Genomic DNA, 25,096 nt, shown 5'->3' with positions numbered 1-25,096 from the left:
TGAAATCAACATTTGGGTTTGAGGAGGATGCAAAACTGTAGAGATAAGGTGGTAGTATTTTGGCACCTGCTATGGTAGGGAAACGTGGATCCAACCAGGAGCTTTTCAAGAGCTGCTTCTGAGATAGTTCAGTCGACTTTTATTGATATAACTTCCTCCCTCCCAGCTAAACAACCATTGATAACATTAGAGTCCATATGGGCAGCTCTGATGAGACTCAACTCTTGTCCTTTCGTGGATTACAAACTGGTTAAAAGACAGGAAACAGAGTAGGATTAAATGGTCAATTTTCTCAGTGGAAAAGAGTAAAAAGTGGAGTGCCTCAGGGATCTGTACTTGGACCGGTGCTTTTCATTATATATATAAATGATCTGGAAAGGAATACGAAGAGTGAGGTTATCAAATTTGCGGATGATACAAAAATTATTCAGAGTAGTTAAATCACAAGCAGACTGTGATACATTACAGGAGGACTTTGCATGACTGGAAGACTGAGCATCCAAATGGCAGATGAAATTTAATGTGGACAAGTGCAAGGTGTTGCATTTAGGGAAAAATAACCCTTGCTGTAGTTACACGTGTAACTACAGCAAGGATTGTAGTTACACGATGTAACTACCTGGGTGGTAGCTCCTATATTAGGAGCTACCACCCAGGAAAAAGATCTAGGCATCATAGTGGATAATACTTTAAAATTGTCTGCTCAGTGTGCTGCAGCAGTCAAAAAAGCAAACAGAAAAGCTCCCCTATTAGGAAAGGCTGAAGAGGTTAGGGCTGTTCAGCTTGGAGAAGAGACGGCTGAGGGGGATATGATAGAGGTCTTTAAGATCATGAGAGGTCTTGAACGAGTAGATGTGACTTGGTTATTTACATTTTTGAATAATAGGACTAGGGGGCATTCCATGAAATAAGCAAGTAGCACATTTAAGACTAATTGGAGAAAATTCTTTTTCACTCAACGCACAATAAAGCTCTGGAATGTGTTGCAGGAGGATGTGATTAGTGCAGTTGGGTTCGAAAAAGGTTTGGATAAGTTCTTGGAGGAGAAGTCCATTAACGGCTATTAATCAAGTTTACTTAAGGAATAGCCACTGCTATTAATTGCATCAGTAGCATGGGATCTTCTTAGTGTTTGGATAATTGCCAGGTTCTTGTGGCCTGGTTTGGCCTCTGTTGGAAACAGGATGCTGGGCTTGATGGACCCTTGGTCTGACCCAGCATGGCAATTTCTTATGTTCTTATGTTCTCTTAAGTGTTCTTCTGATAATAATCCCTTGTTCAGAGTATAAATACGCTTACTTATGATCAAATTATTGGAGCAAAATGTGTAAAGATATGAATATGGTCTCTGCTGCTTTGGTTTAAGATAATGTTTAATTATATCAGAAAGCAGACTAGTTGGAAAACTTTACCAGGCACCCAAAACTTAGATTCCTGAACTTCATAAGAACATAAGAAATTGCCATGCTGGGTCAGACTAAGGGTCCATCAAGCCCAGCATCCTGTTTCCAACAGAGGCCAAAAACCAGGCCACAAGAACCTGGCAATTACCCAAACACTAAGAAGAACCCATGCTACTGATGCAATTAATAGCAGTGGCTATTCCCTAAATAAACTTGATTAATAGCAGTTAATGGACTTCTCCTCCAAGAACTTATCCAAACCTTTTTTGAACCCAGCTATACTAACTGCACTAACCACATCATCTGGCAGTAAATTCCAGAGCTTAATTGTGCGGTGAGTGAAAAAGAATTTTCTCCGATTAGTCTTAAATGTGCTACTTGCTAATTTCATGGAATGCCCCCTAGTCCTTCTATCATCCGACTGGATGGGCCATTCGGTCTTCTTCTGCCGTCATTTCTATGTTTCTATGTTTCTATAACCGATTCACATCTACTGGTTCAAGACCTCTCAAGATCTTAAGGACCTTTATCATATCCCCACCCCAGCCGTCTCTTCTCCAAGCTGAACAGCCCTAACCTCTTCAGCCTTTCCTAATAGGGGAGCTGTTCCATCCCCTTATCATTTTGGTTGCCCTTCTCTGTACCTTCTCTATCGCAACTATATATTTTTTGAGATGCGGTGACCAGAATTGTATACAGTATTCAAGGTGCGGTCTCACCATGGAGCGATACAGAGGCATTATGACATTTTCCGTTTTATTAACCATTCCCTTCCTAATAATTCCTAACATTGTTTGGTTTTTTGACTGCTGCAGCACACTGAGCCGTTGATTTTAAAGTATTATCCACTATGATGCCTAGATCTTTTTCCTGGGTGGTAGTTCCTAGTATGGAACCTAACATTTATTTTTATTTTTATTTAGGAACTTTTAATATACCGATGTTCGTGAAGCACATCACACCGGTTTACAAATAACTCGGAAAGGAGGAATTACAATGAACGAGGAGAGGGGAAGATATGTAACTAGAGCAAGGGTTATTTTTCCCTATATGCAACACCTTACACTTGTCCACATTAAATTTCATCTGACATTTGGATGCCCAATCTTCCAGTCTTGCAAGGTCCTCCTGTAATGTATCACAATCCGCTTGTGTTTAATTACTCAGAATAATTTTGTATTGTCCACAAATTTAATAACCTCACTCGTATTCCTTTCCAGATCATTTATATATATATATATATATATATATATATATATATATATATATATATATATACTGAAAAGCACCGGTCCAAGTACAGATCCCTGAGGCACTCCACTGTTTACCCTTTTCCACTGAGAAAATTGACCATTTAATTCTGCTCTCTGTTTCCTGTCTTTTAACCAGTTTGTAATCCATGAAAGGACATCACCTCCTATCCCATGACTTTTTAGTTTTCTTGGAAGCCTCTCATGAGGAACTTTGTCAAACACCTTCTGAAAATCCAAATACACTACATCTACTGGTTCACCTTTATCGACATGTTTATTAACCCCTTTAAAAAATGAAGCAGTTTGTTAGGCAAGACTTCCCTTGGGTAAATCCATGTTGACTGTGTTCCATTAAACCATGTCTTTCTATATGCTCTACAATTTTGATCTTTAGAATAGTTTCCACTATTTTTCCTGGCACTGAAGTCAGGCTCACTGGTCTATAGTTACCTGGATTGCCCCTGGAGCCCTTATTAAATATTGGGGTTACATTGGCCACCCTCCAGTCTTCAGGTTGTAGTATTCCACTATCTGATGGGAGGAGCAATCAGATAGGAGTTAGCAATCTGTAATGAATCTGTGTTGCGGGCTCCTGAAGAGGGGGAGGAGTTAGCAATCTTGTTAGGAAAGCTCTGTGTAGAGTTGGGATTAGCAATCTGTAATTCTGATATAGTAGTGGGTGGATCCCTGGGCCGGTGGTAGATGACCACTCCCCTGGGAGGATATCCCAAGAGGGACCACCAGCTAGACTTGAGTATGGAGACAGACACACTTTAGTTCTTTTATTAAACAAGTTTTTGAAACCACCAGAGGTGGCAGTAGTGAGCTGATATGCCTGGCAGGGTAGTAGTCCCTCAGGTACTGGAACAGTGATCCCAGGATGGCTGAGCTGTTGAGAAACTGTAGAAAGTGAGTAGGCAGAGTTCATAACAGAACTAGATGACAAAACTCACATAAGGTCCCAAGGAAGCTCAGGAGCTGGAAAGGTTTAGGCCCTCGAGGAGCGAGTACCCGGTTCCAGGGAAAGCTCTGAGAGAGTGATGGTAACTCACAATTGTTTGTAGCAGCGATAGCTTCCAGGCAGTAGAGAATCTTCAGAGTGTCCAGGAACATGGGCCCTTGAAGAGCGAGTACCAGTTCCTAGCGTAATCTGAAATAAAGAAAAAAGCGAGGCCCCCGAGGAGCGGGTACCTCTAAGTCAGAGGAGGCAGAGTAGCTTGGATAGCCAAAGCGAGTCCTTAGCGAATCCTTGCTAACTCAGTTTGTTAGCGATATCAGAGACCTTTAAATATTGGAAGCGGATGACGTCATCTCAGGGGGACGCCCCTGAGGTTTGCACTCTTGCTGGTACTTCAATCAGAGCGCGCGCGTGCCCTAAGTCTTCAGGCAACATGGCAGATCTGCAATGTCGAGCCGGTCAGGGGACGCCGGAGGACGACCTCATGGAGATGTCACGGCAGCCAGCCGTCCATCAGACCTGGAGGGAGTCACCACAGAGGTAAAGAGGGCGGAGTGAGGGCGTCGAGCAGCGATGGATGCAACACAGGTACAATGGATGATTTTAATGATAGGTTACAAATTTTAACTAACAGATCAGAAACTAGGTATTTCACTTAGAGATATATTCAAAAGATTGAGGTGTTGAATATTCTATCTGGCTCAGCACTCCTGTGAATAAGGTTTTCTTGCTGGGGGAAGTATGGCTAATCGGATGGAGGATCATGAGATAGTCCAGATTTCTTCAGATATCTTGGACTTGACTGCTATATTGGAAAGGTCATTATTGAAAGAACAAGAAAAACATAATATTGGCCTTTGTCTTTGAGCAGGACTTGAGTATGTTTGTGTTTACTCTCAGACTTTGTTTTGGGACAATGAATCTGAATTTTCCCAGATCTGGCTAAAATTACTCAGGAACGCAGGAATTTATTTTTCACTATGTCCCAGGAGACTTGTTCTATTGGTGTAATGTGTTCTTTCATTACCCCTGTAAATGTATTGTTAAATATTCCATGTGAAATGTTTTTATTTTCTCTCACTGTGAGGTCTTCCTGAAGGTTGGTAGGCAAATGGAATAATTCTTTGTGTATTGCTTTTATATATGATTTATATTGTTCTCAAGTCTGTTTCTTTTTAGTAGGATAATCCTGCTGATTGTATAATTAAAATTATGATAAAATGTGATGTTAATAAAATATTTCTAGAAACCATTAATTATATTTAGGAACAGAAACAGATTGCAGATCCTTGAACAAAGGTCTATACCACATTGATGCTTAAACTAGAGCAAAAGCCAGATGAGTGCAAGGCATACTTATATCTATATCATTCTAAAAATTTTGACAAAGATTGTTACTAAAAGAGCAGAAGACATAATTGGAACTTTGATTCATGTAGGCCAAACTGGTTTTATACCAGGCAGAAGTGTTGACGGTGTAAGGAAACTTTTGAATATACCTTTTCAATGCTTCTGTTTTTAGATGCCAAAAAGGCATTAGATAGTCAAATGAAATTTTTTATGCTTTACTTTTGCTTAAATGGCATTTCTGAAACAATGCACCAATTGCTTAAACATTGTCATCTTGTGTGGATTAATGAGCAGTTTGATGATCATTTCAAAACAGAAATAGGGACAAATCTACATTCTTTACTTTGTCTAATTTAACATGCCAATGGTTCAATCAACATCTTTAAAAAGGATTATAGTTGGAGATCACGTGATGCGGTGAGCAGAGTGAGATGCTCTCACTTGAGCTCTGGGTGCCACCTCTGTTTAATTTTTACTAAATTGGCTGGAAAAGCTTTGGCAGTGGTAAAATTTGAGGTTATGTAGTACTTATTTTATGGATAACTATATTATCAAAAACAGAAAAGGAATGTCAACATAGCTCCAAAAGCGAAGTAAAGAAATACTGAAGCCTGCAGATGAGATGGCAGAGGCCTGTGTCTCCCACAGACTCGTGGTACTTGATGAAGCAACTATATTCTCGCTTACACACAGGTTGATCCAGTAAGGCCGCGGTAGAAACAGTGCGGCAGTGTCAGGCGCACCCTTCCTCCCCGCACCCACAGTTCTCTTCACTAACTCCCCGATACTCTCCTCTAATCGCATGCAAATGCATGCCGCGGCTTTAAAGCGGTAGGGAAGGGTTATGGCCGCGTAACCCATTTTACTGTATAGGCGCTTAATACAGCGCCTATACAGTAACCAGGGTGCGACGGTACCTGTCATTTCAAATGTCATTTCAAATGGCATTTGGAATGACAGGAACCAGGAAGTGTAAAAAAACACGAAAAGTCTTTGTTGCTTCGTCGCTGTGTCTCTCCTCCCGGAGCAGGGCGCGAAAGCAGCCTTGCTCCGGGAGGAGGTGAGGCACAGCGGCGAAGACAGACGGGAGAGGAGAAAAAGCAGAGCCGAGCAAAGCGAAAGCGTGCAGCAAGCCGGCGAAATAGACCTGCGAGCAGAGGCAATAGCAGCGGTTCGGTAAGCCTGGCACCCTCCTTGATGTAGTACGTCCCGGATGCCCCCCCCCCCCCAGCGCGCCCGCCACTACCCCTTTCATCAGCTGCATCCACTGCAACCCGGCAGTCCCGTGAGGCCTACAAAAAAAAAAAAAAATCCCCGGCTCCCGCGCCCCCGCACTGGCCCGCCGACTCTACCCCCCCCCCCCCCCTCTCCTCCCGATCGGTCAGATAGGCGGCGGCGACGAAAACCAAAGCAATTTTTTTTTTTCAAAAAGCAACATCACACATTGCATAAAATAATTTCTCCAGCCTTAAAGCGACTTACTTTTGGGATCTGTCAAGTAAGTCGCAAAAGTAACTTACTTTTCTGAAGCCATCACGATCGTAGCTCAAGACGAAGATGGCCGCCTGCACGGGGGAAAGCGTGCAATTGGCCGCTGAAGACGTGAGGTCACGTCTTCAGCGGCCAGTTGCACGCTTTCCCCGTGCAGGCGGCCATCTTCGTCTTCGTCCGGAGGAGCTAAGATCATGTTCCTGATGGCTTCAGAAAAGTAAGTTAGTTTTGCGACTTACTTTTGGGATCTTGACAGATCCCAAAAGTAAGTCGCTTTAAGGCTGGAGAAATTATTTTATGCAATGTGTGATGTCGCTTTTTGAAAAAAAAAAAATTGCTTTGGTTTTCGTCGCCGCCGCCTATCTGCCCGATCGGGAGGAGAGGGGGAGGGGGGGGTAGAGTCGGCGGGCCAGTGCGGGGGCGCGGGAGCCGGGGATTTTTTTTTTTTTGTAGGCCTCACGGGACTGCCGGGTCGCAGTTGATGCAGCTGATGAAAGGGGTAGTGGCGGGCGCGCTGGGGGGGGGGGGACATCCGGGACGTACTACATCAAGGAGGGTGCCAGGCTTACCGAACCGCTGCTATTGCCTCTGCTCGCAGGTCTATTTCGCCGGCTTGCTGCACGCTTTTGCTTTGCTCGGCTCTGCTTTTTCTCCTCTCCCGTCTGTCTTCGCCGCTGTGCCTCACCTCCTCCGGGTCGCAGTGGTAGCATGGCGCTGTGAGGGGGGCGAAAGGGTATATACCCATGAATGGATTTGAGTGGGAGCGCTCTGTGAAGCGGGACATGCCCGTGAGGGGCATAATGGGTGGATGCAGCTGATGAAAGGGGTAGTGGCGGGCGCGCTGGGGGGGGGGGGGGGGGGGGGCATCCGGGACGTACTACATCAAGGAAGGTGCCAGGCTTATTGTTTTATTGTGTTTGAGTATCTTAAGCGGTGTCGATGGATTTGTTACACAGTCCTAACTCCTACTAGGGGGAGGCGGTAAACTAACAGGTTAAGGCCGCGGCAAAACAGCGCGTTCCTAAGGAGATAATATCAGCGCCCGTTACAGTATCGGAGGGGAATAGCTAATTCCTTCATTATACAGCTTTTTCGTTCATTTACATGCTGGGTGTGGAAAGGGTTAGGTGTTTATTTTAGGAAGCGCTAAGGACGCGTGAAACTGGAGACTGTATGGCTGGATGGCCTTACTCGTCTGTATTGTGCGCTCCCAGCACGTTACAGACGGGCAATCTTTAACTGCACGTTACTGGATCGACCTGTTAGTGTTAAGCACCATGCCATTCTTTATGACGCTTATATATCCAGGGATACAAGAACACTTAGATTTTTGTAGAAAGTATAATTTTTTATTGATCAATATAAATATTCTTGAGAGATGCTGATGCCATTTCTCTGACAAACTGACTACCAGCATCTCATTGTATGCAGAAAGTGATCCTTCTTTTATAGATAACATACAATATTCTACTGGGTTAGAAGATTCTAGAGTTGCGTGACTGCCTAGAGAATAATTTACATTGGTTGTCATGTCAACAGCATGATTTGATTATCCCTAAACTGCCCTCATTACTTCTACCAGGTGGGGCCCATTTACCATCACTCTCTAGATAGTCCTTTGTTCCATTAGAATCTTGCTGGTCAAGGCAATTAACACATCTGAGGTTATGTTTACAGATACTCCTGAGAATAGTGCCTCTTATTGTGACAATATAGCCTGAAGTTCCCTCCATTGCCTTCTCCTTTTATGACTATATAATTAGGCATCATAAGTGGCATCAGCTTCAAATGCTGTCCAGGTGTCCCTGGAATTTCTGCAAGTCAGGCTCAGTAAGTCACTTAGAGTTCATACAGCCAAGACAGGCTAAGAAAGCAGAGGATTCTGGGTCAGTTGCCGTCTCTATGTTGATTTTCAGACTCAGGCATACTCATCATTAGGCAGTAGTGAAAGCCTTAGAAAATATATTTGAGATGGTCAACTCTACTATTGTGGAATTGAAATCTTCCATAGAGGCAGTTGGTAAAAGATTAGACAACGCTGAAGGTAGGATATCCACACTAGAAGATGACACAAATGTGATGGGTAAAATAATAGCGCTGGAGAAAGCACTGGCAATTAGTGGCAATTCTTGAAAACAGATTTCATAGAAATAACCTGAGTTTTGTGGAGTTGCCTGATAATATACTGGAAGACGAACTGCTAAATATTTTAATCATGGCTTCTGCAAGAATTAAATATGGTTGATCTACAAGGTAATGTGATCATCGAGAGAGCTTATCGTGTAGGCGTAAAAACCGGTATAGGGGTCAGGCTGAGAGTGGTAGTGGTGCTCAACGCTCAGCTATCTTTAAAGAAAGGTTGTCTTTAAGGGATATAAAGTTCTTATCTCTCAAGACTTCTCTGCGCAAGTCTCATCACAACAACATGCTTTTGCTCTGATTTGCGCAGATATGTTTAATTTAAAAATGTGTTTTCAGTACAGTATCCTGCTAAATTATACCTGTGGTACAAAGGGAAGGCACATGTTTTCCATACTCTGGCAGTGGCAAAGGCCTTTATGCAAGCGATGCCACGAGAAGAGGCCAGATCTGGACAACTACCTTCAGTTAATACAAGGCTGATTGTCTTGATTGCAAAATAAGGAGTTCTTGAAAGAAGGATCATCAAATTCTTATGTACCATCAAAAAAAAAAAGAGAAGCTTCACTCTGTTCTTTCAGTCATCTCACTTCGGAAAGAGCAACAAAGGCAATAATTTATTTAGAAATTTACATTTCTTTGGCTGTTGGATAAGGCTGTAACAGTTTTTACAGATGTTATTTACTTATTCGTACAAGGTGGCTAATTGGATTTTCATTCAGACGACATGAATTTTGTTTTCCTATACTGTTCAGTCTATTATGACATTTACGCCTTCATAGTGGTGGACAAATTATTTTGGTTAGCATAAAAAGATGTCAATGTTCTACGTATTACTAGTAAATAGAAGACTCTTGGGGAGAAAACCAAGTTTTTCTTCAGTGGTTAAGAGTGAGACAGCCACAGACCGCAACTGGAGAAATTTGTAAAGGGTTGCAACTATGGACTTAAAGAGGAAGAGAGAAAAGTCCTCTCTCTGGCTTTTTTGTTGTTGTTGATGTTTAGTATTTCCATCTGTTTAGATTAAAGTTTTACAATGCTGCTACTTGCTATAATAGGTGAGAGATAGGGGATGGCACCCAAACGCTATAAACACATGGTCTTTGCTCTCATAGAGAGCACATTTGTCTGTTTGAAAGAAGGAATTTAATAAAAGGGGGTACAGATAGATCTGAAGGGAGGTAAACAAGGGTGTATGGAAGTGGGAGGAAGGAGGAAATTATAAGGGGGTGAGAGAGAAGGGGTGGGGAGATCAGGGGAGGGAAGGTTCTTCCAGTTTCAAGAGTTTAGTCGAATGCCCTTCTGGTTTAAAGTAAAGGAAAAGATTGATACCATCTCAAAAAGATTTTGGAAAAGTGGGGGACTAGGCTGGGAGCCCTCCACTAAAGTTCGATACATTATGCTAATAGATAAGTATTGAAATAAAAATGGGAAGACTTAGAATAATATCTTGGAATGTAGATGGTTTAGGTTCTCCTATCAATCAAAAAAAAGCTTTATAAGCTTTGCAAAGGCAGAATGTGGCTATAGCTTGTATTCAAGAAACTCATTTAACTGAAGGAGAAAGTAAGAAATTGAAAAGAAAATAGGTTAAATCATGTTATTTTCACCGGCAAAGGGTAAAAAAGCAGGAGTTGCTATATTAATAACCAGAGGGGTAAATTTCTTATCTGAAAAAGTAATAACAGATACAGAGGAAAGATATGTAATAATAATTGGGAAACTGGAGGGGAAAGAAGTAATGTTATACAACTATACCTATAGCCGTTCTTTCTTCCACATCACAAACATTCTGTTGGTTAACAGAAAAGGAGATCTAATAATGACTGGAGATTATAATTGTGTGTGTGACCCAGCATTAAATAAATCTGCTAATCCTAAATGATTAATATTTGGTAAAAACAAAGGAATTGATTATTTATGTAATACATTGTCTGTTTGACGTCTGAAGAGTACTGAACCCTACCATAAAATATTACACTCATGTGTCTTGAGCCCAAAAGACAATGTCTAAAATCGATTATATTTTAACAACTCATAGTCTTTTCTCTAAAATCGTAACCACTGAAATAGGACCAGAATTAGTGTCTGATCTTTCAGTGATTTGGATAGAAATAAATATGACGGGCAGAGGCAGTAGAGCACATCTAGAGATTTCCTGGTCATTTAGTGGGAGACTGACTTTTTCTTACTTTAAGGAGAAATGGGAAGATTTTGTATGCAATAATGTTCAACATATAGACTCCTTGGGGTTGTTTTGAGAAACGAGCAAAGTGCTAATTTGTGGGGACATAATTTCCTATTTAATTGGGAGGAATAAAAGACTATATAAAACCATACTACAATTGGAAGAACAATTAAGAAAAGCAAAAAAGAAAATGGTCTCATGACCGAGCAAGGGGAATCGGGAAGAGTACCGAATAACTTTGGAGAGTCTTAATACTCATTTACGTCAATGCGGGAAGAAAATGTTGCAGTATTCAGAACGTAAATTTTTAGGTTTGGAAATAAAGCTGGAACATTATTGGTTAATATGGTTAAAGTATGGAAAGGGAAGTGTTAATGGTGGTAACCTCTGACTAATAACTCAATGAATACCAGCTCCAGAGAAGTTATAAAAGTAAAAGGTGTATTGATGTGGGGAAAGCGTGGTTTCCCCGGGGTAGAAGTGAATACAAAGCAAATGGTGTATAATTCAGAATCTGCCCAGCGCTCTAGCGTGCGTGCTCAGCCTTATAAGGGGTTTGGGTCCGCCTATGCCAGATATCTGCATAATCACCACCCCTTACCTTAATAGGCAATCAATAAATTTTAGCATGTGTGCGTGTGCTCTTACTATGGGCAGGAGCCTCTTGTTATCAGTAGCAGAGAATAAGAACAAGTTAGTTTCGTTTTCTCAGGAATGATGTCATCTGTGCTGGCTAATTCTCTGGTAAGTTTAGTTATCATAGTGCTTCATAGTGCTAGTGACACGTGTGCAGGATATATGCAGTTCACCATTATTACAGAAGATATTTATAGAAATCTTACAAAAGGACAGTCTCCAAGAGTAAAGAAATTTGTGAAGTCTTAAAAGTCTTCTACACTAAGCTTTACTCTGAAAATAGAAAATGTTACTACTCCAACTCTTAACCAAACAATTAGAATATCTTAGTAGGCCCATTCAAGCTTTCGAAATACTCTCAGTAATTAAAGCAGGCAAATCTCATAAACCTTCTGGACCAGATGAGTTTAACATTGATTACTACAAAATGTTGTGTCATTAGATATTAGGCCCCATGAGTAGGTGGACTCCAGGTACAAGATGCTGGAGGTGGTGGCAGTCCCAGTCCATGACATCTTCAAAGAATTGTTTGTCTGGCTCTGGGAGCACCCCATCTCTGTACCTCCTGTGAACAATGCGGTGTATCTAGTTCAGCCTACTATGGGTTTTGAACGCCGCCAGCTACCACACCAATCCGTGGTGGTGGAGTCGGCCCTATGGAAGGAAAAGCATTCTCGCACCCATCCCTCGGCTCCCCCAAGCCAAGAACACTGGGCTCTGGACACCTTGAGAAGGAAAGCCTTCCAGGGTTCCATGCTGTCAGCCCGCATTGCATGCTACCAGTTAGAAGCAGGTTCAAGATCTGGTCAAGCGCCTTCCTCAACAACTGCAGAAGGACTTCTTGAAAGTGGTCCAGCAGGGCTTGGAATGCAATAAGCATGAGGTCCGATCCACATATGACTTGGCCTGGCTCTGAGCCTCTGACCTCTGTCCATAGATTCAGGATCGCATTGCGGACTTGCCATGTACTGGAGAGAATCTCTTCGGAGACAGGGTTAAGGCGGCATTAGCACAGCTGAAGGATCATCATGAGACCCTCCAGCACCTTTTGGCCAGCACCTCAGACCCGCAGACCTCAGGCAAGAAGCCCTCACAGCAAGGGCCAATGCGTGCCTTTTACCGGCCATGTAGGTACTACCCGCTGGTGACCTGGCCGAGCTCTCAGCGGGTTGGCCCAAGGCAACAATGAACCCCTAGGACTCAGCCAGCGCCCCAGCAAAGCCCCGCTATGGAGTTTTGACTGGCTAGGAGGGAGTGTAAGCCTGTTCCCTTGACTGCGGGGGAGCCCTCTGGTCGGGGGTCGACTACAGTTCTTTGCAGAATGCTAGCCATCCGTCACCTTGGACTGGTGGGTCCTGTCCCTCATTCGGTGCAGATACAGATTGAACTGTAGGAGTGTCCCTCTGGACCCTTCCCCATGTCCTTTTGGGGGGCCCTTAAGTGAATCAGGAGGTACTCTTGACAGAGCTCTCTGCCCTCATAATGGCCAGGGCTGACAAGCCCGTCCTGCCACGGCAACGAGAGAGCAGGTTCTACTCCAGGTATTTCCTGATTCCAAAGGGAACAGGGGGACTCTGTCCAATTTTGGACCTGAGAGCCTTGAACAAATTCCTGAAGCAGGAGAAGTTCAAGATGGTCTCGTTGGACACCCTGATTCCTCTCCTGGGAAGGGGGGAACTGTCTTTACTCCCTCAATCTAAAAAACGCCTGCACCCACATCGAGATTTCCCGAGTACACAGGAAATATCTTCACTTTGTGGTGGGCGAGCAGCACTTCCAGCACAGGGTGCTGCCTTTGGGTCTGGCATCTGCACCCTGTGTCTTCACCTAGTGCCTAGCCATGGTAGGCGCCTGCCTGCGGCGGCTGTGACTGCAAGTTTTTCCCTACCTAGACAACTGGCTTATAAAGAGTGTCATCCAGGAGCGAGCACTGCAATTCCTGTACTACCCCATTTTGGTGTTGGAGTCCTTGGTCAACTACCTGAAGTTGCAGCTCATCCTGTCACCTTAGAGCTGAACTTTATTGGTGCCAGGTTTGACACGGCCCAGGTTGTTTCTATCTCGGGACTGGGCTTTCACTGTGGTGTCCCTGGCAAGAGTGACCTCTCAGAGCCGCCAGGTTTCAGTGCACCATATGCTCCATCTGTTGGGGCACATGACTGCAACCATCCATGTCACTCCCTTCGCCCATCCACACATGTGCAGGGTGCAGTGGACCCTGCAGTCCTAGTGGTGCCAGGCCTTCCAGAACCTTCAGGTGCACATCCATATTACTCCACCATTCCAGGACTCCTTGTTGTGGTGAGAGAATCTGTCCAATTTGGTGATAGGGGTGCCCTTCCAGGCTTCAACTACTCAAATTGTGCTCACCATGGATGCCTCCAATCTGGGTAGGGATGCCCATATTGGAGGGTCTCCACACGCAGGGTCAATGGTCCGTTCAGGAAGTGAGGTGTCAGATAAACTACCTGGAACTCTGTGCAATCCAATTCACTCTTTGGGCATTTCGAGATCGCCTGGCCAACAAGGCAGTCCTCATTCAGATCGACAATCAGGTGGAGATGGGGTACCTCAACAAGCAGGGAGGCATGAGATCGTTCATCCTCTGACAGGAAGTGGTCCAGATCTGATCTTGGACTCTGCCCCAGGGCATTCTGCTACGAGCCATGTATCTACCAGGGACGGAGAATGTGGTGGCGGATGACCTGAGTTATTCATTCCACCCCCACGACTGGTCCCTAAAGCAGGAGTTTGCAGATTGGGTCTTTCGTCTCTGGAGAACCCATGACATGGATCTCTTTAGTTCCCCTGCAATAGGAAGGTAGATCAGAGAACAGCAAATCATCATCAGATGCCTTCATTTGACATTGAGGCATGGGCCTCCTATATGCGTATCCTCCACTTCTGCTAGTTTCAAAGACTCTCCTGAAGCTCCAACAGGACCAGGGAACCATGATCCTCATCGCTCCTTATTGGCCGAGACAGATCTGGTTCTCCCTCCTGAAGGATCTCTCACTCCGTTTTGTTTTGCCAATTTATATGAAGTCTTGCTATCATGTTACTATATAGTATAAGTTTGAACAGTTAGTAATTAGTAGTATGACAATGTTTACGAGTGGGGCTGAAATTGAAGAGACAGTTACCACAGCAAGCGAAACTAGATACCTGGGTAGAGGGGTAAAGGGAGGGGAGAAAACTGAACAATGGGTTTTTCTTTGTGTTTTGGTTGCTATGTATTAATAACCATTTACTCTTGTATTTTGTACTGCTGTTTGGAAAAACTCAATAAAAATGATGAAAAAAAGGAATTATAGTCAATGGGATTTAAAACAGTACACTTATAGATGCCACCTGCTTTTTGTCAGATTTAGCTCTTATAGTCCCCTCTGTTGGAGAGGGTGTGAGCTCAATGGCTTTTATTCAGATGTGGTGGTACTGCAGGTACATCTAGGATTTCTAGTCTCAATAAATACAGATCCATAGCCATTATTGGCTCAGCTATTCCTGTTACTCACTCAATATGTATAGTGGGCTACTGGGACTTTACAGATCTTTTAATTAGAGAAAATTGTTATTGCACCTGGCTCATATGGCCAGTTACTATTGCATACTTTTGAAAATCAGCACCACAGATAAAATACTGGAGCAGGTATATCACCAAGATTGTCTTGTTAAAAAAAAAAAAAAAAAAAAAAGATCATTTGGACTTAAAAGAGAAATGGACAGCTATGAGGGTAAATATTGGGCTTGGAGAGTATGTTTTGCACTATAGTAATATTATATGCCTTAGTCATTCTAGGTTTGTATGATGCCTTACCTTGAATTTGTATGGATTGAAGGACTTTATAAATAATCTTAAAATCTGTTAGTACAGGGACAATGTAGTCTTGGTCTTCTCAACTATAGACCAGTCATTACCTGTATTAGGAAAAAAATGCAGTTAGATTATAGAAACATCTCGGGCTACAAACTTAATATTGATAAAACTAAATCTTTAATGTTAAGTGAACAAATGTTAGTAGAGATGAAACTTAAGGCTCTGGTTTTTAAAAAAAATGGATTTGCCTAGTTAGACGTGTAACCCCTTCTTGGTTTGGGTATCTCTAAAGCAAGTGCTGCAGCAAAGTCCCAGGGCCACAGTTTCACTCCCAGATCTCTCATGCTGTTCAGTAACACCAGACGTCAGCCCTGGATGCCAGGATTCACTGGTGGGGAAGATATCCAAGCCTCTGGGGTCCTAGGGAGTATGGAGGTCTCTCTTACAAGGTCACAACCACTCTCCTATTGGTACTCACTGATGGCCTTCAGCAGCCAGGAACTATAGGGAAAAACTCACAAGTGCAAAGAATTAATTTAAAATTTGCAGCTAGCTAAAGTCAGAAGAGGATTATTAGGTTTAACAAATTTTAGGAAGTTTTTTATTTGGCTGCACAATTAGTTAACACAGCTTTCTGGTTGAACAGTAATCAAAGTATTAGTTGGATTTTCATGGTACAGGATGCACATAAGAAATTCAGGTTAAATGACAGCTTTTGTCTTTACCAGTTTCAAAGATTCTCTACAGCTTGAATAATTAATGGATTAATCATCTTAGAATTTGGAGAGAAGTGATCAGAAATTTGCAGTTGGAAAATGGTTTAGATTTAGAGATTTTATTACCAATTCTTTCTTTTCCTGGAGTTTTTGTAGCAAAAACAAGAAATCTGGGTGGAAAGAGGGTTTCACCGAGTAGAGCAAATCTTCTAAATATCCTTGCTCAAAAGTTTTCAAAACATACAAATAGAATTTAAATTGGAAAGGGATGATTTCAGTTAAGTTTCTTCAACTATTATGTTACTTCACAGTCTACATCAAGTAAGCCTAAATGAGTCCATCTTTTTACAGATTTTTTTCATATGCTATAAAAAGTTGCTAATACTAGGGATGTAGTATCTAGTTTTCATAAAGGATTTGCAGAAGATCATGCTAACAAATTGCCAGATTAAGCAGAAATGATCAGAAGAATTAGACTTCAATATTACAGATGAGGAAGAGGAATGATAAACTGTCAAATACACAGGCATACAAACTTGCCATCTTGGAAGGAATTACATAAAAAAATTGTGGCTAAATTCTTTAGAGCTCCATACACACATTCATTCAAAATAATCCAGATTTTGTTAAATGAAAGAATACATGTGAAGAGAGAAAATTTTGCTTTGAATTTTTGGGAAGTGATAAGTGAGCCATTTTGGAATGCAGTTATAATTGAAATAAAAATGTTTATAGCAGAAGAATTCTAGAGATGGAGAAAATATCTTACAAAAGTAGAAAATTATATGTTAAAAATGTTAGCTGCTAAAATAAATGTATCACAAGAAAATGACATTCCTCAGATTCTCTGAAAAAACAAAGAATCTTGAGTAATCTGGAAAAGATAACTTATGTATTAAGGGTATAGGGAATACTTTAGAGAGAATTTGAGCATTATAGACAGTTGTATGGGATGGTTTTGGTGGTTTTATTAGTCCTGGACTGAGAGAGAAAGTTGATATAGAGCTGATAAAGTGTGCTTTTATGAATTCATGAATTAGAGAGCATTCATGATAGATCTTAGTTTAGTTAAGGTTAGGAGTCTTCATTCAATATGCATATCTTATTTGTGACGAGGTATGTTTAATGTGGTTAGAAATTGGGAATTCCTACTATAGGTAATTAAGAGAACACAGATATTCATTTTATTTTTTTATGTTATGAGTTGAGATGTCTGGGGAATACACATCACTTTAAGAATACTTTGTACTTTGAGTTATTTCTGCTATGATGATATTGGATATTAACTTTCATTTTCAAAACAATCTAGTTAAAACAAATTTTCTTACTTAGAGATATGTAGCAAAAGTATACTTTACACATACGTTTTATACATACACTTTAAATACTGTACCATATGTATTTGAAAAACAATGGATAAGGAAGTGAATCAGACTTCCTGTCATGTTTGCTTTTCATATTAAAATAAATCTGCAATCATTTCTAAAGCTACATTTTGCTTTGTATTAGCTGAACTGGATGCGGAGCATACTCAAAAGGTGTTAGCTATGGAGCATGCCCAGCAGATGAAACTAAAGGAGCGGCAGAAATTTTTTGAAGAAGCCTTTCAGCAGGATATGGAACAATATCTGTCTACAGGGTATCTGCAAATAACTGAGAGACGTGGTAAGTTTGGAAATATTTCACTTCAGTTTGCATGAAAAAAGAACCTGCAGATGAGTCTGTTATTAAAACATTGGACAGGCTACAAGGTGTAAAAGAAGTTGTGTCATCTGTTCTATGTTGGACACTCGGATTAATAAACAGCCTCAATTTTTTCTAATTGAAAGAATTAGCAATGAAGCCATTTGGAAGAGGGATCAATAAAATAAAAGGCTTCCATGGTAGTCTGTAATGAATAAAAGTGCAGAGTTCTAATAGCTATATATGTCCAGCAGAAAGTTGAACTATTTGCAGGTTCTAATATATTTTTAGACTACCAAATAGGACTGCAAAAACTCATGTACTACACATCATTATCTCTGGATAATACTCATGTTGGTATAAAAAATTTAGTTGTACTGGTTGAATCCACTCTGAAGGCAGTCAAGTGGTCCAGAATACTTTTCTGTATGCCCCGGGAAGGATTCTCATGCCTTAGACATTCTTGGGCGAAAACTGTTTCAGGGAGCTATGCCCACATATCATCCTATCAGCTCTTCATAGGCCAGAATTTGTGGGGCATTCTGAAGCAGCTAAGAAACTCAGCAGAGCAGCTTCTTCAGTGTGCTGACTTCCAAGCACTGATGGACAAGGGTGTGGAGTTTGGAAAACACATGGTTAGGTCACCCTTTGATGTTTTCGAGGTGGCAACAATTTCTGCAGTGGGAATTGACACCCGCAGACTTCCCTGGCTGCGAGCCTCAGATCTCCAACTGATGTCCAGAAAGACTTGTTGACAAGCCAGGCAATGGGAAAAATCTGTTGTATGGTCAAGGAACACTGTGATATGCTTTACCAACTCTTCACTGTCATTCTAGACCCACCCTTCTCATCTAGTAGGTACCCAAGCAGGGTGCTGAGGTGCAGTTTCTATCAGTCAGAGTCATTTTCCTCTGCTCCCTTGTTCTCATCAGCTGCAGAGTCCTCGTGCTCATCCTAGGCAGCATAAGGGCCCCAAGCTACAGCCAGCACTCTAGCCAAAACCTGGTTCGTAGAGAGCATTGCCAAGTGTCAGGAAAAGAAATCAGGAACCTAATGCTGTCTGTGAGTATAAAAAATGTTGATGGAAATGGATGGTGGAGGATGGGCACTCATAGCCGCAAGGATGGAGCACTCTAGCTGGCTCCACAGCATCACGTGATCTCTCCCCTTAAACTTTAAATCGCCTCACTCTCCACCCTCCAGACCCCACCCCCTGCACTTACAACAGAAGCCCGGGAATGTAGAGGGGTTCAGCGTGTCCCCCTAGGCTCCAGGTCTGGTGGCAGCCGTTGTTCAGAATCGCACGATGGGGCACAGGGCATGTTCTGACTGGCCAGTGCCATTTTGAGAAATGGCTGCCGCCAGGCCCGGAGCCTAGGGGAAGCTCTGGGCCCCTACTGCGCCACCGGGGTGCAGGGAATGCGGAGGGTGGGTTACAGTGAGGGATGATTTTACAGTTTAAGGGCAGGGGTTGGGAGTGTTGGGACAGGGCCTGTCCGGAGATATAAAATTAAAATTCTTTCTTTTTTTTTTATATACAATACAGCCATCTCCAGGGATGGCTTACTGAATATTTGCTTCATAGATGCTAAAGTCGTCTTGCAATTCCTCACAGTCTACTCATAGTTGAGCTGCAAATAATTCTGCCATCAGCAAATTTGATCACGTCCTTCTTTATTTCTTTTTCCAGATCATTAATAAACAGCGGTGGTCCTAGATGTGGTAAAGGCAGTAGTGTAGCTGGGTTTAAAAAAAAGGTTTGAACAAGTTCTTGAAGGAGAGGTCCATAAACTGCTATTAGCCAAGCTGTCTTAGGGAATAGCCACTGCTTATTACCAGCATTAATAGCATGGGATCTATTTAATGTTTGGGTATTTACCAGGTACTTGTATCCTGAATTGGCCACTCTTGGAAACAGGATGCTAGACTTGATGGACCCTCAGTATGACCCAGTATGACCAGTCTTATGTTCTTAGAAGGGCACCGGGGCACTCATCACTATTCAACTCCGTCCTCTGGGAAAACTGACCATTTAGTCTTATTATGTTTCCTTTCTTTTAACTGGCTATAATTTGACTGGTGGATGTTGCCTTCTACCCCATAGCTGTTAAATTTTCTCAGAAATTTCATATGAAAGATTTTATCTAATGTTTTTGGAAAATCCAGATATTCTACAGCCTACTTATCTATTTGAGATAACACTGAATTCTAACCAAGATTTCAGTGTTCTGTTTACCAGACATGGATAAACAAATAGTAACATAAAAGACCAAAATAGCACATTTGATCTTTCCTGTTGAGATTAAGCCACTTTGGTAGATGTGCATATAAAATTCCCAAATGCAATCTAATACCAACTCCCTCCTTGAGTCTTCCACACAATCTCTCAACCCTCCTCTCATATCTGTCTCAAGCATGGCCAAACCCATCGTGGTCATTGCACTGTTGTCCTCCTCATGTTTTCTTTCAGCTCTGATGAAATCATACCACTGCTGTTTTTGGTTGCTCCATGCAGGTTATCCCAATGTACTTCATTTCCATCCTCTTGCCACTATCAATACTTTGAAGTCCATATTCAAACAAATTTAGCTGGATAACTAAGAAGTTATCCAGCTAAAGGAAAATCTGGCCACATATCTGGCTGAATTCTAGCCGAATAACTATTTGACTAGAATTTGGCCAGATAAGTGAGGGGAAGAGCTGAGTTAGCTGGATAAGTTATCTGGCTAACTTTAAGATAGCTAGGTATATTCAGTGTTGCAGCTGTTTCACTGAATGTATAGCACTAGTTAGCCAGAAAAATGTATCCAGCTATCAGAGACACACAGCAGCTGAATATGGACCTCTGTGTTTATCCCATACATTTTTAAATTTCGCTACCATTTTTTTTCGCCATCGATTCCAGAAGGACATTCCAGTTATCCAACACACTTTGTATGAAAACATATTTCCTAGTGAACCACTATAAAAAAAAAAAAAAAAATGCCCAAAACACCTAACCTAAACTTTGAATAAAGACAAAAACTCCAAAGCAATCATTAAACTGATCTCATAACAACCTGTATTTTGACACTGAACAAAGGCACAAAGCTTAAAACGAGTGAAGAAACAGGTGTTGAGATATTCTCGTACCAGCATCATGCCAATTTTTGTTTTTCAAGATTTTTTTAAATAAATGTATGCATTTAAAAATTCAAAATAATCCTGAATCTAATGAACAACAGTTCCTTCTTGATGATGTCCAACAAAATCCTCATTTATGAAGGTACCAAATACTTAGCTTGCAGACAATCCATAGATGTCTTTTTTTTTTTCAAGCCTTAGTCCAAAAACACCAGCTGTCTGTAGCAAAATGCCTGTCGCCCAACACTGGCAGTGTTCCAGCAGATGATGCCTGCTTTAGAGGCTTAATAAGCAGTCTTGTTGGGCCAATGCTAGTTTCTTTTTTTTTTTTTGGTTTTTTTTACATGTATTTATTTTTCTTGTGTATGTCTTCAAACAGTTCTTCTGGCTGAGTTTGAGGTCTGTAGGCCACACCAGTGTAAATGGAAGTACCATCTCCCTGTTTCAAGACAGCTCACATCACCTTCCTTTCCTAGATATTATGTCATTCCATTGCTTAGAAAATGGGATGGAGTAGTTCTTTATATTAAAAATTTCAGCCAATTCTGTTAAATATATTTTAACCTGATGGTCACATCAACTCATGGGACTCACTGAACCATGTCTCATTGATAGTAATGATGTCCAAGTCTTACTGTACCATTAGGGCTTAAAGATTCAGACTTTTGTTGTATAGACTGAACATTTGTACTCATACGTTCTAGCTATTTCTCCTTGTCTTATTTATACTCTCTGTATAACCTTTGCACCTGCTTTCTTCTTCTATCCTGTTGCTTCTGAGTAGACTAGAAAGTTCTTTGGTTTACCGATTTTCCCTAGTCTCTTTTTGTTTGTTGGGTTGACAACCCAAATTAATTAGCTTATGTCTACCATCCCCTACTCTAGTTTAAACGCCTGTGAATATAAGATCTGGATTTCTCACTTATTATCCTTTTTCCAGAGACAGATATAGGTCATCATTACAGTATAGTCTTTTATTGTTCCATATATGGCCTCAGTCCCCAATATGTCTAAATCTTTCTTTGTACCTGGTTTTAAGCCATGTGATGAAATCAGTTATGTGATATAGCCTCTCCTCGCGTTTACCATAAACAGTTAAATACCTCTGAGAAAGCTGTTGCCTTGCCAGGTGTCTTTGTCCTAAATTCTGAAACTCCTTCTGCACTACCCCAACTTCATTACTAGCCATGCCATTTGACCCCAAGTTAATAACATCAGTTTTACAGTCCCTTGCTGCTTCTTTAATAAGTCTGGTTTGTATTTTTGCTAAACTGAGGGCCCTGGTAGGCATATAAACTTTTCTTTCTCCCAGGAAAAGCAGGTTGGTAGTCCTCACATGTGGGTGACGTCACTGGATGGATTCCTATCACAGAAAACTTTTCCCTTCAGTCTCTTATTTTCCACGCTGCAGTTTGCCTCGCAGTTAGGAGCTCTGTGAGAATTCTCACACAAATTTTCTCACGGAAAAATCTTAAAATTTACTTCAGAAAAACATTCCCTCATAGGGGTCTCCCATCAGGATATTTTTTCTCATCATTCGGCAAGTAAAAATCACTATTCCCGGTCGATTCCCGCTCTCACCTTTTTCGGTGTCCGCAGGCCGTCGACCATTTTTGGGGCCTCAACCTTTGTCATTATGGCAACAGGTTTCTGAAAATGTCCAGAGTGCCCCCAAACCATGTCGATCACCAACCCACACGATGTCTGTGTGCTGTGCCTCGGCTCACCACATGACTTGTCTAACTGCCCAGGTTGTGCCCAGATGCCTCCGAAGGGTAGGTGGGCTCGCCTCGACAAGATGGAGACTCTATTCAAAATCAAGTTGACTCCATTGACGTCGAAAAAATTAGTTATCAAAACTCGCTGGGAGCACCAGGGCAATGGTGACCATCCGTCACCGACTCCGTCTAAGGTATCTACATCATCTGCCTCTGTGCTGGGGAAAGACCGGACCGAGCACCGAGAGAAGCACCAGCACCGACACCAGCACAATGTGAGTCGACTCCCGGTGCTGGCACTGACACCGCATCGGCCTCTGTGGCTATCGAGCTGACTGTGAAGAGGACACGGGTAAAGGAGCCTTCAACTCCCCCTCTACCCGAGAAACCAAGGTGATCCCCACCAATATCGGTGCCAAGTTCCTGTGGAGGTGCCAGTCATGCCTAGCCTGCTACCTCCTGTAGCTGCGATATCTACACCAGCTTTCAGGGAGGAACTGGACAGTTTCAACCACCAGGCAGTGCTCGATGCTCTCCGAGACTTACAGCCATCGATGCCGGCCCCCATACCGGCACCAACACTGGAGCCATCGATATTTGCGCCGTTGCTAACCAGGCTGGATACATTCATTGGTGCCTTTCCAACACAACCCGGGCCACCAAAGACAAAGCACCCGAGAAAACCTCTGAAATCCCCGATTCCCATTCCGGGGTCCTCAGATGATGAAGGCACGGATTCCAGTCCTCTGTCACTGATGCCTGACCCAATGACTGGTCTATTAGAGCTCTCAGGACCGAGACGCCCTCGTTTTCCATCGATGCTTCCAGTGCCACAGAAGCCCTCATCTGTGCCACCTTGTATTCCATCGAGGCCATCGAAGGATCCTTCGGTGCCAACCCGTCCTCCTCTGCCAATCTTCTTCCCTCCTTCAGGATCTCAACAGGAGACCTTTTCTGATACATGGGAAGATGTTGACACTGACACATCCACGGAGGATATCTTATCAGAACCATCTCCTCCAGAGGAAAGGAGAAAATCTCCCCCAGAAGATCTCTCCGTTGCCAGTTTTGTTAGAGAAATATCAGAGACAATTCCCTTTGAAATTATTACAGAGGAGGACACATGCCACAAAACAGAGGTTCTTCAATTTGTGGATGCACCAAAACAAGAGATGGCTATCTCAGTACACGAAGTGCTAGTAGATCTGCAACATCGTCTCTGGGAGCATCCTTGTGCTGTGCAGCCTGTGAATAAGAAGACAGATGCCACTTATCTCGTCCAACATATTCCTGGATTCCAAAAACCACAACTGCCCCATCAGTCGGTGGTAGTTGAATCTGCACAAAAGAAAGCCAGAAGTCTGCGACCACACTCTTCAACACCACCTGGCAAGGACCAAATATTCCTTGATATTTTGGGTTGCAAGATGTTTCAAGGTTCTATGCTAGTGTCACGCATTGCTGCATACCAACTTTACATGACACAGTATCAAAGGAATAACTGATTTTCTTCCCCAACAGCAGCAAGACAGTCTCAACGCCATATTACATAAAGGCCTTCAGGCTGGTAACATGAGGTTCGTGCTGCGTACAACTCCTTTGAAACAGCTTCTCGCATGTCAGCGACAGGAATCAGCACCAGGAGGGTGGGCCTGGCTAAAATCCTCTGATCTGAGACCTGAAGTCCAAGACAAACTTGCCGATTTGCCATGTACCGGTGAAAACCTATTCGGCGACAAGATACAAGACACAGTGGCTCAATTAAAAGACCACAATGAGACCCTGCGGCAATTATCAACAGTGACTACTGAGGTCCCTTCTTCTGTAAGAAGATCCACTAGAAGGGACCCTAGAAGACAATTTTATCGTCCACGCATATACTACCACCTGCATCTCGCGTGAGGCCTACTGGCCATCTCAGAGAACAAATCCTCGACAGCCCAAAATATCCAGGCCTCAGCCACCACCACCACAAACAGGCCAGGCCTCTGGATTTTGAAACGTACCCAGAGAACAGTAATCGCTCCACAAATCTAAAACCAGATTTGCCAGTAGGAGGTCGAATTCGCCACTTCATAACCAACTGGCTCAAAATTACCACAGACTAATGGGTTATATCCATCATAACCCAGGGATACCATCTAAACTTTCTCATGGTATTCCCGTGGAGTACCATGCAAAAAGATCACACAAGTCTTCTAGAGTCGGAACTGTCCACCCTTCTGGGCGCCAGGGCTGTGTAACCTGTTCCCCAGGCACAGCAGGGCAGAGGGTTCTACTCCCGCTATTTCCTCATTCCAAAGAAAACAGGCAGCCTCTGCCCTATCTTAGACCTCCACAATCTCAACAAATTTCTACGAAAAGAAAAATTCAGGATGGTGTCCTTGAGCACCATACTTCCCCCTTCTACAAAAAGGAGATTGGCTCTGTTCTCTCAAGATGCTTACGCTCACATTCCAATATTCCCACCTCACTGCAAGTACCTGCGCTTCCTAGTGGGACATCAACACTTTCAGTACCGGATCCTGCCTTTCGGACTTGCCTCGGCACCCCGTGTATTTACAAAGTGCCTAGCAGTGGCTGCGGCCCATCTACGCAAGAAACACATACATATCTTTTCC

General features: G+C 42.5%; 1 protein-coding gene across 2 annotated transcripts in view; it reads left to right on the top strand.

Annotated features, from left to right (window-relative positions):
- Positions 1-25,096, top strand: part of DTNBP1 (dystrobrevin binding protein 1) — a 400,954-nt gene that overhangs the window by 346,788 nt on the left and 29,070 nt on the right. For both annotated transcript variants that reach the window (XM_029590691.1, XM_029590690.1), the window contains exon 7: positions 17,461-17,616. In XM_029590691.1, the coding sequence (XP_029446551.1) occupies positions 17,461-17,616 (156 nt within the window). The remainder of the gene's footprint in view (positions 1-17,460; positions 17,617-25,096) is intronic.

Source organism: Rhinatrema bivittatum, chromosome 2 (genome assembly GCF_901001135.1).
Source record: "Rhinatrema bivittatum chromosome 2, aRhiBiv1.1, whole genome shotgun sequence".
NCBI classification, from domain to species: Eukaryota; Metazoa; Chordata; class Amphibia; order Gymnophiona; family Rhinatrematidae; genus Rhinatrema; species Rhinatrema bivittatum.
Note: the sequence above shows the minus strand (reverse complement) of the source record. Positions and strands in the feature narration are given on the sequence as shown.